This window comes from Misgurnus anguillicaudatus, chromosome 2 (genome assembly GCF_027580225.2).
Source record: "Misgurnus anguillicaudatus chromosome 2, ASM2758022v2, whole genome shotgun sequence".
In the NCBI taxonomy this organism is placed as follows: domain Eukaryota; kingdom Metazoa; phylum Chordata; class Actinopteri; order Cypriniformes; family Cobitidae; genus Misgurnus; species Misgurnus anguillicaudatus.
The window spans coordinates 36008591-36022500 of NC_073338.2; the positions used below are offsets into that span (position 1 = coordinate 36008591).

At 38.7% G+C, this 13910-nt stretch overlaps 1 protein-coding gene and 1 long non-coding RNA gene across 10 annotated transcripts in view; one reads left to right on the forward strand and one right to left on the reverse strand.

Annotated features, from left to right (window-relative positions):
* The window catches only part of LOC129442747 (uncharacterized), a 62840-nt gene extending 51916 nt beyond the window's left edge, over positions 1 to 10924 (forward strand). The window contains exons 5-6 of the long non-coding RNA XR_008643973.2: positions 822 to 1146; positions 10310 to 10924. This is a non-coding gene — a long non-coding RNA (uncharacterized lncRNA). The remainder of the gene's footprint in view (positions 1 to 821; positions 1147 to 10309) is intronic.
* kmt2cb (lysine (K)-specific methyltransferase 2Cb) overlaps positions 1 to 13910 on the reverse strand; it is a 134483-nt gene that overhangs the window by 17220 nt on the left and 103353 nt on the right. For 8 of the 9 annotated variants that reach the window (XM_055203001.2, XM_055202996.2, XM_055203002.2 and 5 more), the window contains 14 exons: positions 12914 to 13051; positions 12794 to 12826; positions 12559 to 12705; positions 10579 to 10723; positions 10210 to 10442; positions 9363 to 9436; positions 8350 to 8556; positions 5342 to 7213; positions 4933 to 5246; positions 2725 to 4367; positions 2049 to 2160; positions 1879 to 1945; positions 1733 to 1796; positions 874 to 1106 (listed from right to left, as the gene is read on the reverse strand). In XM_055203001.2, coding sequence (XP_055058976.2) covers positions 874 to 1106; positions 1733 to 1796; positions 1879 to 1945; positions 2049 to 2160; positions 2725 to 4367; positions 4933 to 5246; positions 5342 to 7213; positions 8350 to 8556; positions 9363 to 9436; positions 10210 to 10442; positions 10579 to 10723; positions 12559 to 12705; positions 12794 to 12826; positions 12914 to 13051 — 5282 coding nt within the window. The remainder of the gene's footprint in view (positions 1 to 873; positions 1107 to 1732; positions 1797 to 1878; positions 1946 to 2048; positions 2161 to 2724; positions 4368 to 4932; positions 5247 to 5341; positions 7214 to 8349; positions 8557 to 9362; positions 9437 to 10209; positions 10443 to 10578; positions 10724 to 12558; positions 12706 to 12793; positions 12827 to 12913; positions 13052 to 13910) is intronic. The other variant, XM_055203003.2, reaches the window with a different exon arrangement.

Genomic DNA, 13910 nt, shown 5'->3' on the forward strand with positions numbered 1-13910 from the left:
GCATTCGTTTTTAAACTTTTGGACCTATTTTTCCAAACAATCCACCTTTGCCAATTGCAAAAATACAAACAACTTTCCCGGCGCGGAGTAATACCGTACCTCACAGCACATCTAATACAAGTCAATGGAGTTGGACAAAAACTACGATAAGACCTGTTGGAAAGTATCTTTTGCAGCGATTTTTGTGTGAGCATATCAGTGAAAACCCCTGACCACTCGGTGAGTTTCACGTCTTTGTAAACGAAAGTTTAATGCATTTTGGGAGGGGTTGTTCCTGTGCAGCTGTGGACCCATTGTAGAGGTGGGAGGTGGTGGAACGGGCGCTCGGGGATTCTCGGGCCAGCATCATGTGTCCGGGCTTCGGTCAAAACCGTTCTATTTCATCATAAACAATCTGAAAACGGGTCTTTAAGTGTAAAATACTGAACTTGTCCTTTAAAATCTAATTTTACAAGTAAATGTCTAATGTTTGAATAAGTAAATTCTGATTATATATAGTACAGTCTGATGAGTTTTATAACTTTATTTAATAAAGGGGTCTACTGACCTTAAAGACATGATACATATAATATTAATACAAATATAATTATTATGTTAATTTACTGTGCCCAATTATAATTACTGCGAAAATACTAATAGACCTTTCTAACTTTATTTGACTATTACAAAAAAATCTACAAATTTATAAATAGGTATGTTAATTAAAACCAAATAAGAAGGAGCATTATCTAATAGACAATAATGTCATTAAATTAAATGCCAATAAAATTTACCTAAAAATATGCTATGATGATGAAAATAAAAAAAAACGTATTTTTCAGAAAAAGCGAATCCATGAAGCCATGAATGACTGCTACTGTATATGTGCTTTACCTGCTCCAGCTGTTTCTGCACCACTCCCTGCTGCTCTGTCAAATGCTTCAGCTGCTCTGCATCCTCTTCAGGGAACTCGCGTCCTGCTTTCTTGGCAGTCCTCTGTTTGGCTGACAGGGCCTTCTTTGACTTCCTGTGGGCCCCGATCTGCTCTTCCAGGAACTTCTGCTGCATCTGAAGCAGCTGCTGAGTTTCCCTGAGCCAATCCTCATACTGCACCTTCTGGGTGTCATCTTTGAGGAGAAAGAAAAACGGTGGAATGATTAAACACAGGTGAAGCATTCATTTTTTGATGACATGTATAATGACAAGCCAAATATGGCTATTAAATGGGACATTTCACAAGATTTTTTAAAGATGTAAAATAAATCTTTGGTGTCCAAAGTGTGCGTATGTAATGTTTTTGCTTAAAATACCATATAGATAATTTATTATAACATGTTAAAATTTCCACTTTGTAGGTGTAAGCAAAAATGTGCTGTTTTTGGGTGTGTCCTTTAAATTCAAATAAGCTGATCTCTACACTAAATGGCAGTGTCGTGGTTGTATAGAGAATATTAAGGGGAGTATAATCCCTTCTGACATCACAAGGGGAGCCACATTTTAATGACCTATTTTGTCACATGCTTGCAGAGAATGGTTTACCAAAACTAAGTTACTGGGATGATATTTTTCACATTTTTTAAGTTGATAGAAGAATTAGGGACACAATTATAGCACTTAAACATAGAAAAAGTCAGATTTTCATGATATGTCCCCTTTAAATACTTTGGAATCATATTCGCATTTTCAGAATGATCACATTATAAATGGGAAACTGACACCTAAAACCTGTAAAACATAAGGAATACAAACTTACGGCCAAATCCTGTTCCATAATTTGGAGGATTGGGTCGTGCCATGTGGGGAGCCACTCTGCTCTCCTAAATGAGACATAAATTGCACTATGAGAAAACAGCTTGATTATAAGTGAACTGATACGAAGAAAGTATGAAAGAGTCTCACCTGTCCAGACACCTGCACTGGAGTTACGGCGCCGTCAGGGCCTGATGTTCCCTGCCCAGTTTGGACACTAATTGGGATTTTATGAAAAAAAAGGCACAATGAAACTTAAAACAGTCCTCAGCAGAAATGACAATTTAATAAATTAATCGAAAATAATAACTTTTACTCACCTGTTCATGACCATTGGGGTCATTCCCATGTTGTTCTGAACCATCATTTTATTGATGCCTTTTAATGCAACCATCTTTGCCTTCATGATTGGGTCAGTGATGGCATCAAAATCTAAATCAAATCAATGAAAAGGTTCCTATCAATGTTATGGTTAAAATCAATGTTAAACAATCAATGTTAAAATATCTTTAGCTTTCGATAAAAGAACAACATGCTTAATTTAACTTAAGTTTTTTTCTGCATCATATTTGGAAACCTTTTAAAAAGGATCATGCCTAATAACCTGGTATTAAATATCCAATATTGCATCCTGTAATAGATTTATTAACTCATTCCCCACCAGCCTTTTTATGAGAAGTTGCCCGCCAGTTTACTCTTAATTGACGAGATAACTTGTTAATGGTGGGGAATGAGTTAAAACGCAGTCAAGATTGCCACAGAAATTGCAGGTAATAAACCTTCATTTTATAAATGTTGCCATTTCTTGCTTAAAGTTTTACATTTGTTATATCTGTAGACAGTTGAACAACAGGTTTATTGTTATTTTTAAACCCTTGACCAATGCCTGTCTTGCATAAAACAAGAAATGGCCAAATCTTTTTTCATTTGATTAGTTTTGAAAGATTTAAATTATATTTTAATTATATAACAAGATTAATTACATTAAAACCTTACCTATGTTTGGGAAGAATGAGTCACTTGACCGCTGCCTGATCATAGCCTGCATTTCTTTCTGCTGCTGTTGCTCTTGTCTCTCCTGATCCAGGAGATCTTGTAGAAGAAGAGGCTGCTCCTCCAAAAGCAGTGGTCTGTTTTGATGGCCTTGCTGAGACAGCATTAGCTGCTGAGTAAGAATACTGTGCTGATCCCCTGAGAGTAGAGCATCCTTTTGATCCATATCAAAAATATGGCTTTGTGGTTGTTCCTGAATAGAACCTGGGACTTCTAATGAAGTTTCTCCATGAGAAGACACTAATGATTGGTCTAAACTGAGGCCAGACTCCATCCTCTGCGCTGAGAAGTTTCCTTGGCCCAGAAGATTGGTACTGAGTGGCATTGTAGCCTCCTGATTTGGAGGGTTGCTTTGTGTCACGGACTGTCCACAGTGTTCTTGCTTCATTGATTCACCATCTGGTGGAACATTAACCAATAAACTTGAAAGTACTGGAGTAGCATCAGGGTGACTTCCAGTCTTTGCAACCTGTAAACTGGCACTTTCGGGTTTTTGATCCTTGCAAGAAGTGCCTTGGGACATACAATCCTTGATCCCATTTTCATTGTCCTCCTCAGTTTTAAAGGAAACCAATTCCGGATCCTGAGAAACTTCTTGATTGGTTTGGTCTTGAGACTGAGCAGTTGTGCCTACATTGTCCTTCATTGTTGATGCAGAAGAGGATGAGGAGGGTGTGTCACCAAAACTTTCAGTCTTTTTCTCGGTTTCTGCCTTTTGGCCATCTGACATTTCAGCGTGGTCTTCCATAGGATCACTGAGGTCCAAGTCCTCGCTAAGATCTAAATCAGCATCAGCATAAGCTATTATATCAAATTTGCCAGATGTTAAAAAGTCATCTAGATGCAGGTCATTCGTTTCAAGATCCAAGTCCTTTCCATCATCTGGGTCAAGATTTAGGTTCTCTAAATCAGCATCAACAAGGTCCTTCACTTCAACATCTTCAAGGTCCTTCACAGCAGATTCATCAGTATCTAATTTCTCCTCATGCACTTCATTTGTGGATAAAGGTACATCATCATTTTGTCCAGCAGATGTAGCAGCAACATTTGTGAGCAAGGGAGCACTAAGAGTCTCATTAGAAGCAGGTTGGCTTATAGACCTTGTGAGAGGGATCTGTGGATGTCCAGGTCTTAATGGAACATTGGACTGATGTAAATTTCCCATGCTTAAAGACCCCTGCATCTGTGTAACAGCTACCTGAGATTGATTCATTGCTGCTTCCATTGGAAGCTGATTGAAAGGGAATCCCATTTCCTGCCCACCCATAAAACCTGTGGGTCTGTGTTGTGATAGCGATTCCATTCGATTTCCCTGCATCATAGGAGGTCCAAAAGGAAACCGCAGCCTGTTATCTGGCGCTCTGTGTCTTAGCTCTATAAAAGGCTGCCCCATTATGTTATGCTGTTGTACATGCATTCCACGAGGAGGCAATTGTGGAGTTCCTATAGAACCGCCTACAACTGATCTTCCCAGGTCCATGGACATGGACCTTCTCATCTGTGGATGAGCTTCCATTATTGAGTCTTGCATTTGATGAGGTCTTGGAGCTCCCAGAGATCCTTGGACACCAGGAGTGATGGCCATCCTATAATAAACAACAGAACCATTGTGGGATGTTAACAATTATCGAACTTCTGATTAATTGTCGATAACAAACATAGCATAAAAACATTGCTAAAGCTGCTGTACACAGGGAGGGAGACCAGATGCCATTTTTAAGGAACAGATTAAAATGTAATCTTAAATTCTGGCAAGAAACTGTAAAATGTAAACTGCAACTGACTTTCGTAACACTCTGAACGCCCACAACACTCATGTCACTGATCATTATTGATTGGCTGAGGCGCTGCATGTTAGCCAAGTTGACTGTTGCAGGTTTTCTAATGGTAGAATACCGAAGGTTGCTATTTTCATAATATAAGTATCTTTGCTGAAAGTGCACAGCAGGTCAAAGCTGGAGATGACAACGGGAAAAGTGACATTCGTATGCTTCTTGGATATAATTACAACAAACGATTATTCGATTGATTGATCTTTAATTTAAACGATAATCGCATATGGGAAATTGCGTAAATTGACATCCCTAATTTACATTTTTACTACCTTTACAAAAATCTGTTACAAATTCTGTAATATGCCATTTAACCCACCTCGGTCCAAGCTGCCTTATAACGGAGTTATCCCCAGGAAACTGTGGTCTGGGAAACTGGCCTTCAGGAAAATGCCCCTGTTGATCTCCTGGGTATGGCCCATGGAATCTCTGGGGACCTCTTACAGCTCCTGGACCAGGATATGGTGGTGGTGGTCGATTAAAAATTTCACCCTGCTGGCTTGTAGCATCCTGGCTCCAGTGCTGAGGGGTTCCTGGAGGCATGGACATAGAATGATCCTGTACAACCTTCTCTTGACGTATGGCACTTTTTTGTTGCTGCTGTCGGAGAAGCAGCTCTCGAATCCGCTGACGCTGTGAACAAAATATAGAGTTAGTGTTGGTGTCTGTTTCAAATGTTACACAGTTGATCTCATAAAAAAATGAAACAGTTACAAAACAAACCACACCTGTCGTAGTCTTTCCTCAGCTTCAGCAAGAGGTACTGATTGAGCTTCAGTGCTGGGTTGTCCCATAGCGTGGGAATTGATACTTTGTGCCAAACCTTGTTGCTCTTTATTGTCTCCACACTGAGGATGTGGAACCATTGGGGTCTGCTCAAAGGGGTCATGAATAGGAGTCTGATTAGGCAGATTGGATAGTTGCTGAGGGATAGTATCATCCGCCATACCCAGATGTTTGAAAGATTGAGGTCCATGTTTTGTTGGACTGGCAAAAGAGTCTTGCATCAAGACTTGAGGAGAAGAGAATGGGTCATGATTGGGTATGGGCCCAGGTCCCAGGGCCTGTCCAGCACCCAGGGGGTGTGGTGTTCGTGATGGATTTACAGTTGAATTATTGAGTAATGACTGCGATCTTCCTATTAATTGTGCATTAAGATCGGGTCCTACTGAACGTGGCAGTCCTGCAGGTTGACTAAAAGGATCAGGGTTCCTTTGGTGACTTGGAGACTTGGGAAACCTGTCTGGCATTCCTAAGCGTGGTGCCCCATGGGGGTGCGCATAAGGATCCATTGACATCGGAGACATTATGCGATTTTGAGTCTGCTGTTGAGTTTGTTGGGATGGTTGGTTCATCATGACTGGATGGCGAGTTGCAGGCTGCTGAGAGTAGGGTTCAGGGTCATGTGGTCTAGGTGTGCCAGGCATTCTAGCATAAGGGTTAGAAAATGAAGACTGGCCAAAAGGGTCAATTGAAGGTCTTGGTGTTGCAGGTTGTTGTCCAAAGGGATCACATTGAGAATAGTCTGGCCTAGGTGTAGGGGGTGCACGAGCATATGGGTTACAGGAAGGCTGTCGAATCATTACCCCTGGCTGAGAAAATGGAAGAGTCTGGGGCTGCCGTAAGACCCTTTGATTTGCATAGCCTTCACTTACTGCAGGACGAGGAGTTAGTGGAGGCTGTGCATATGGGTCATTCTGTTGATTTTGTGAGAATCCGTCAGAGGATCGAGGGGGCATTATGGGTCTTTCAAAAGGATCGGCCATTCCTCTCCGTGCCTGCATACCTGCATATTGTTCCTGAGCCTGAGGGGGTGGCATAGGGGTTTTAAAAACCTGGACAGACCCCGATTCATTACTGCCTGGAATAGGAGTGAGTAAGGGACGAGCATAAGGGTCGGAAAGTATCATCCTGCCCTGAGGCATTCTCTGATAGGCTTCCTTTCTCACAGACACCCTAGAGAATGGATCATGACCTGGGGAGCCAATAAGATGCCTACCTTCTAATGTCTGACTTGCTCTGGGAGGGCACATGGGCTTCACAAAAGGGTCTGTATTTCCTGCTGGTCTTGGGGTGTCTGGGGGCTTGGCATATGGGTCACTGCATATGGCTGTTGGTGAACCAATGGGCTCTGAAAGACCCCTGGGAGATTTCCCTGATTCTGAGTTACGACGTGGAGTTCCCTGCCCAGAAGGTGGAGGTCTAGGAGTGCCCACCATTTTGGTGTAGGGATCCCAGGGTGAAGATGGCCTAGAGCCAGAGGAGCTTGGAGAGAACATTTGAGGAGACTGTGGTTGAGATCCTGAAGAAGGAGGTGGAGGATGAGGACGCAAAAAGACGTCATCTGGGGAACATGATGTGGGCGTGCCAGGAATCTGTGCATTTGAAGCCCCATTCTTTGAATTGGGCTGATGGGGAGACATGTTCCCATTGTTAGACTGCACAGAGACCGGACTTCTCAAGTCACCAGAGGAGTCATGCTCAGATTGGTTGAAGGATGGGTGCTGTTGTTGCTGCTGATTAAGCTGTTCATTCTTTACTTGTTCAAGTTTCTGTGTAGCTTCAATCTTAGCCTGCTGCTTACTTTTCTGTCTCATTTGCTGCAACAGATAGAATAAAATACAATAAATATATATTTTTAAATATACACATTTTTTTTTATCACCAAAGCATTTTTATTTCTTACTTAAATTCAATATCTGCGTTTAATATACACGTCAAACAATTTAAAGACATTTTGTTTAAAACAACTACATGTTTCATTCTGTATGTGATTTAACTTGTTTGATTACTTTCTGGGAAACAGGACCCACAAATGACATTTGATGTTTTGAGCACTGTGTTCTTAGCATAAGTACATATGAAAACAATGTTGTGGTTCACATTTCTTTATTAGTTAAATTCCTTTGTGTCCTCTAAAGCAGTGGTTCTCAAACTGGGGGCCGCGAGATGGTGCCAGGGGGGCCCCAGGTTTATGACATTTTATAACATACATTAATTCAAATCATAAATTCTGTGTAATTAAACCTAAACAAAATAAGGCTACTAACCAACAACACTAATCTGTATACTTTACTATGTTTTGTCTAATCAAAATGTTACATTTTAGAACAAGTTTGTAATACATTTTCTTTGGGGGGGCCGCGAAGGAATGCACCGTACCCAAGGGGGGCCGCAAGCTGAAAAAGTTTGAGAACCACTGCTCTAAAGTAACCAACGATACTTTAGTAAAGTTTATTACGTAGGGCATTCGGCTTGCTTCTGTTATATTCTTTGTCTACAATGGAAAAGCACTGACACAGAATGCAAATTAGGGATCTCCCTCTGTTCAAAAGTCTTACTGTCCACCACCAGACCATGAACGGAAGAAAATAATAATAGTGCAACATGTCTTTCATCAACCACAGGAAAATCTGATAGAGGTGCAAAATATATGTTTTTCTAACTCTAAACAAAACCACAATCTCTCTAGAAGTTCACCTACTGTCTTTGTATGACTTTGGTGTAGCTAAACTAGTAAGGCAATGTGGTAGTAATGCAAACATTGTGGGTTTTATTCCCAGGAAGCACACATACTAATAAACTGTACAGCTTGAATGCACTGTACTGTAGATAAAAGTGGCTGCCAAATGCATACATTTAAATGTACATTGTGTACAGGCCATTGGCCACCCTGCCCTCCAAATATCATTGGCCATTAAAAAAACCCAAATTAGTTGACCACTACTTGACTTACCTGTCTAAACTTCCATTCTTGTTCATGCTCTGATTCCTTGGGCTTCAGTGGGTCTTTGAACAGTAATTCAGGATCCAGTGGTGGTATAGCAGGATCAAACACTTCTAAAGGCTGCGGCTGAGACTGAGGCTGTTGGCGCTTAATGGTCTCATTGGACATCTGCACTTTGTTAATACGTAGGGCTGCCCTGTTATCTCTGGCCTTTTGCTGTGAATGGGAATAAACGGTTGTGCAGTTTTGATATCATCGAGATTCACAGGTTGCATTCATTTGCTGTGATGACATGGTTTTTACACTAATTGGTTGAAAGCTTTTTGTTTTTTAAAGTGCTACTCAAAGTAATTGTTCAATATCGTACCAAAGTCCAGTTATATCACACACAGAAACTCTAATAAGCTGACTGGCTTCATTCTTTAGAAATTCAGTCTTTATGAGCAATAAAAAAAGAGGAAAAGTCCTTGTGGCAGTAGCTTAACTGATTTAGAGCTTTGTAAAAGTAGTATACTGTATATTAACATTTTCTAGGTAGATTTTTTCAATTGTTCAGGCGCTGTTTTACTCTGCTTCAGAACTCGGACTGTGAATTTTGAGCATTTATTACATAATATACCTTTTATAAAAACTTGTATAAGTAATCCTGTATGGTATGTCTGCATGTGTACACAGAAAAAAACTGCTTGTAGGATATAAGTCATGTGACTGACCTAGAAATCTGGGATAAACTGACAAACCTGAATTAAAAACAGATAGGCCAGTGAAGGACTAAATGATAAAAATATGTTTAATTATATGCAAATAAAACATACACTGTATGATTTTTAAAGTGACTTTTTTCTAATGTGTGTTATGTTATGTTTATTTGCGACTTTTCTCGAAGCAAATATTAATATGATCAATTTTGATTTATCACTATGTAATTTAAATTGGCAAATGGCAGCCCTGTTCTAAACAATGAAATACTTCTGGTGATAAAATATCAAGATCTGTATATTTCAGAAAATGTGCAATCTTACCACATATGGAGCTCTGTCCTGTGAACTTGCTTTTCTCCACAGTTTAGCAATTTGCTTCACACGTGTTGACCAATCTAAAATGGTTAATGGTATAATGTTAAAGGGGACATTTCATAAGACTTTTTTAAGATGTAAAATAAATCTTTGGTGTCCACAAATTATGTATATAAAGGTTTAACTCAAAATACCCCACAGATAATTTATTATATTATGTTAAAATTACCACTGTGTAGGTATGTGCAAAAATGTGCCGTTTTTGGGTGTGACCTAAAATGCAAAGGAGCTGATGAAATGCAAACACTGATCGCCATATTGGTGGTTTGTTGAAATTGAAACTCAATTAAGCTGTCAATTATTTTCTCTTTCTCTCTCTGCACTAAATGGCAGTGCCGTGGTTGGATAGTGTAGAGAAAGTGGCGATATTATTATAATAAGTTCCCCTTTTGACATCACAAGGAGACAGATTTCAATGACCTATTTTTTTTTCACATGCTTGCAGAGAATGGTTTACCAAAACTAAGTTACTGGGTTAATCTTTATCACATAGGTTGACAGCATGACTGGCGACCCAATTATAGCACTTAAACATGGAAAAAGTCAGATTTTCATGATATGTCTGCTTTAAAGTAAAGTGTGCATAAGAATTACAATGAAAGATATTATAAAAATATGATAAAGGCAGTGCACTTTAAAATAACACACATTTCTTGTCTTACCATTCAGAAATTACTCCTGGCATTACAAAAAATATTTGATTACTTTAAATAAAATTCTACGAACAACATTCCTTCTTTAAATATCTTGTTCGATAAATATATTGTGAAAATAAATATGTTGTTTTTCAGACCTGGATATTCCTCCTTAAGGTTCGGGAAGTTGACATTAGTGTACAACACGGGTGCGACAGTGGCAAGTTCTCCTAGTGTTTCTTCTTTCTCCCACTTTAGAGTGCTCTTCTGTGCGGTTGAAAGTGAGTCTCCCTCCACCTCGGATGAGGCTGCAGGAGCAGAGGCTGAAGATGAACCTGTAGCAGACCATGGACCTGCCGTCTCCTGTGCCATCAGATTAAACTTCCTGTCTCTGCACACCAGATAAAAATATATTTTCAACCTACAGCACATTCTAACATGAATGTTCAGATAGTCATATTTTGCTCACAAGATTATAAGATAGATGTATGTCTAAATGTGTCTGTGCAAACAGGCCAATAGCTTACCTTAGATTGTCTGGGAAAGGCATGCGCTGCATGGAGGGAATATTTCGAGCCATATCAGGCCCCGATCCAGGACAAATTTGAGACTGTGAAAACTCCTGTTTGGGTTCCATCAGACCATTCATCATGGGTATCCGTGAAGCCATTCCTGTACAAAAATGCATCAATATGCATGACAAAGTGCAAATAACACACTATCTGAGACAGATGTTGGCCTTCAAGATTTAAATTTTTTTTATGTAGGTAAAGACATAAAGACATAGACATGTGTAATTACACTGCATAGTATTTGTGTTTTCAAAGTATGTTCAATACAAAGTTCAATACAAATAAAACTCTATCGGCAACATCTGTGATGAGTTATGAATTATAACAGACAATAAATTCCACTCGTTCTTAACTCTTTCGCTTTCCCGCCAATGACGAGATTTTCCGTCTTTCCGCAATACCGCTATTATCCACCAGGTGGCGCACTTCCGCACCTTATACAACCCGGAAGTTGCGCCTCACGTGAAAGAGAAAGAACTCTGTGTATGTTTTAAAGATCGCTCTGCATCTGATCTCTATCAAAAGTCCTTCGCAAAAATGGAATTATCTCAGCTCTTTGCTAAAAATTGGGTGTTTTTGAAGAAACCTACCCATATTTAAAAGGGGATAAAAAGAGAACTAATGAAGGTAGGATACATTTTTTTTAGTTTGAAAGCAGAGGGTCTGTTCTTTCATTTGATATATTGTTTGTTTATATATTTAAAGAAGAACATTTTCGGAAAGGCATTAAACTTTTGTGAAAATCATGAAAAATGCTGGCGCTGGCTGGCAATCTTTTTTAAAAACGCTGGCGGGGAAAGAGTTAAATTGCACAGACAATTATTGCACGTGCTAATTTTTTTAAAAGCTACGCATGTTACAGAATATCTATACTATATTAAAACTATATCAAAACATTGCTCTGTTAGTTTATACATAACAAGACTGACCCCACCAATGGTAATAATTTAGGGTGGGGTTATTCATTTTCTATTTCTTCTTCTATCATTTAAAATTAACAGGTTAATTTCAGTAGGTCAGAAAGAAATACAATTTTTTATTTTAGTTAATTAACTTAGTTAATTACTAATTATTAATTAACTATTATTAATTAGCTGTCTATAATTGTATTACTTTAATTGTTTTACATCAACACACTCTAATTTTCCTGTAATTTTAAAGGTGCCAAAGAATGCATTTAAATAATATGTTTAATTGTTTTTTTATGTTTACATAGAAGGTATGTAACATTATTAAGTGCAAAAAATATCCAAGAAACGTTTTTACATATCCATTTACAACCCTAGGATTTGTCCTTTGAATGAAATGGTCTATTTTTGCCCTATTTGGAAGGGTCATGAATATTAATGTTAAGCTATGCTCTGATAGCTCAGCTCTGCTCTGAGGCTCATGTCAGTAGCTCACATTAGTAAACAGACCTTATATGTGTGAGCCTGTATCACATAAAAATACAGATTTTGAGGAACAACTAATTGTTTGGAGATTGTTAATCGATGTCTATGAGTGGTAAAGTTTGTGGGGGGTTCAGTATGGACCTGCAATAAGGACTGTAACGTCAATAGTAGAACTTCAGCCTAAATGCTAGCATATAGCATTAATTAGCATGTAACGCTAACTCAACAGTCAAAACTTTGTTTTTAGCCTTTTTATAACTTTGTACTTAATGTGTAATTTAATGTTGGGGGAGTACATTTCGACTGTGATGTCACAGTCTGTGTTATGTTGAGATTGGCCTGTTTTCCAGCGGTCTTTTGCATGAACAAAGTTAACGTAAAAATGGAGGAAACAAATGCGTTTGAGGCTTACGATATGTCATTACCATGTACTTATTATTCATCTATGCCTAGGTAAATACAGTGTTTTATTCTATGGCACCTTTAAATGAAGTTGGGTATTTATCATACCATATCATTACCATAACATGTAACAACAAACCTGAGTTGGGTTGGGAAAGGTGTAAACCAGGGCCTGGATGTCCATGCAGGGTTTGAGCTCCATGAATCTGTTGAGGCATCTGAGGTTGGCTGGCACTGGGGCTCAGGACAGCTGTGAAGAGATCCTCCACATCCTTTCCGCCAAGTTCTGCAATAAGACGCAGATCTTCAGTTCTTTACAACTTACCAAAACGTGCATATTCACCGGCAGCTGCCGCCTTGTGTTTTAAACCCACCTGGCATTTTGTAGAGTCTGCTGAGTATTGATTCTGCGAGACAGAAAGAGTCATTGTATAAAGCTGTTCAAGGCAAATGTTATTAGTAGTTCACATAATGCATAGTTAGTATATACAGACCATCTGTGACCATCTTGTCCAGCTCAGGGCTCAGGATGCCGTCCAGTGGCTCTTCTGATACCTGACGCAGATGAGAACGGCTTAGATGAGTCTGAGATGAGCCGGATGCCTCTTCTGTTAAAGGTGCAACATCCAGACCTATACATAAACATAGAGTACATACATAAAGTCATTAATATATACAAACCTGTACAGTATGTATTACTCAACCTCATGTCATTCATTTGTAAAACACAAAAAAATTATAAATCATAAATATCGCTATAATATTTTATTTTACGTACGCTTTCAAGCATCAAAACTAGTTAAAATAGTAGCACATATGGCTTGTTATCTGATTCTGAACCCTATACAAATCAGCTGAATATTTTAACACACATACCGGGTATCATCAAATGTACAAATGAATGATTGGTTGAAAGAATGAATGAATAAATACATAAATAAATAAAAGTATGAATATTCTGCTAAATATCTTTGTGCTCCTTGTGTATGGAAAAAGTTACACAAGTTTGGAATAACATCAGTGATAAAAAATATTAATTTCTGGTTAAAACTGTCCCTTTAAAGATTAAAATTTTCTTAAAAAAAAAAAAAAAATCCAGATAATTTACTCACCACCATGTCATTCAAAATGTTGATGTCTTTCTTTGTTCAGTTGAGAAGAAATTATGTTTTTTGAGAAAAACATTCCGGGATTTTTCTCATTTTAATGGACTTTAATGGACCCCAACACGTAACAGTTTAATGCAGTTTAAAATTTCAGTTTCAAAGGACTAAACGATCCCAAACGAGGCATAAGGGTCTTATCTAGCGAAAGATTGTCATTTTTGATAAGAAAAATAAAAAATATGCACTTTTAAACCACAACTTCTCGTCTATCTTCGGTCCTGTGACGCGCCAGCGCGACCTCACGTAATTGCGTAATGCCGTTTAAAGGTCACGTGTTACATATATGAAACGCACATTTGCGGTTTAAACAACAAATTGACACAAA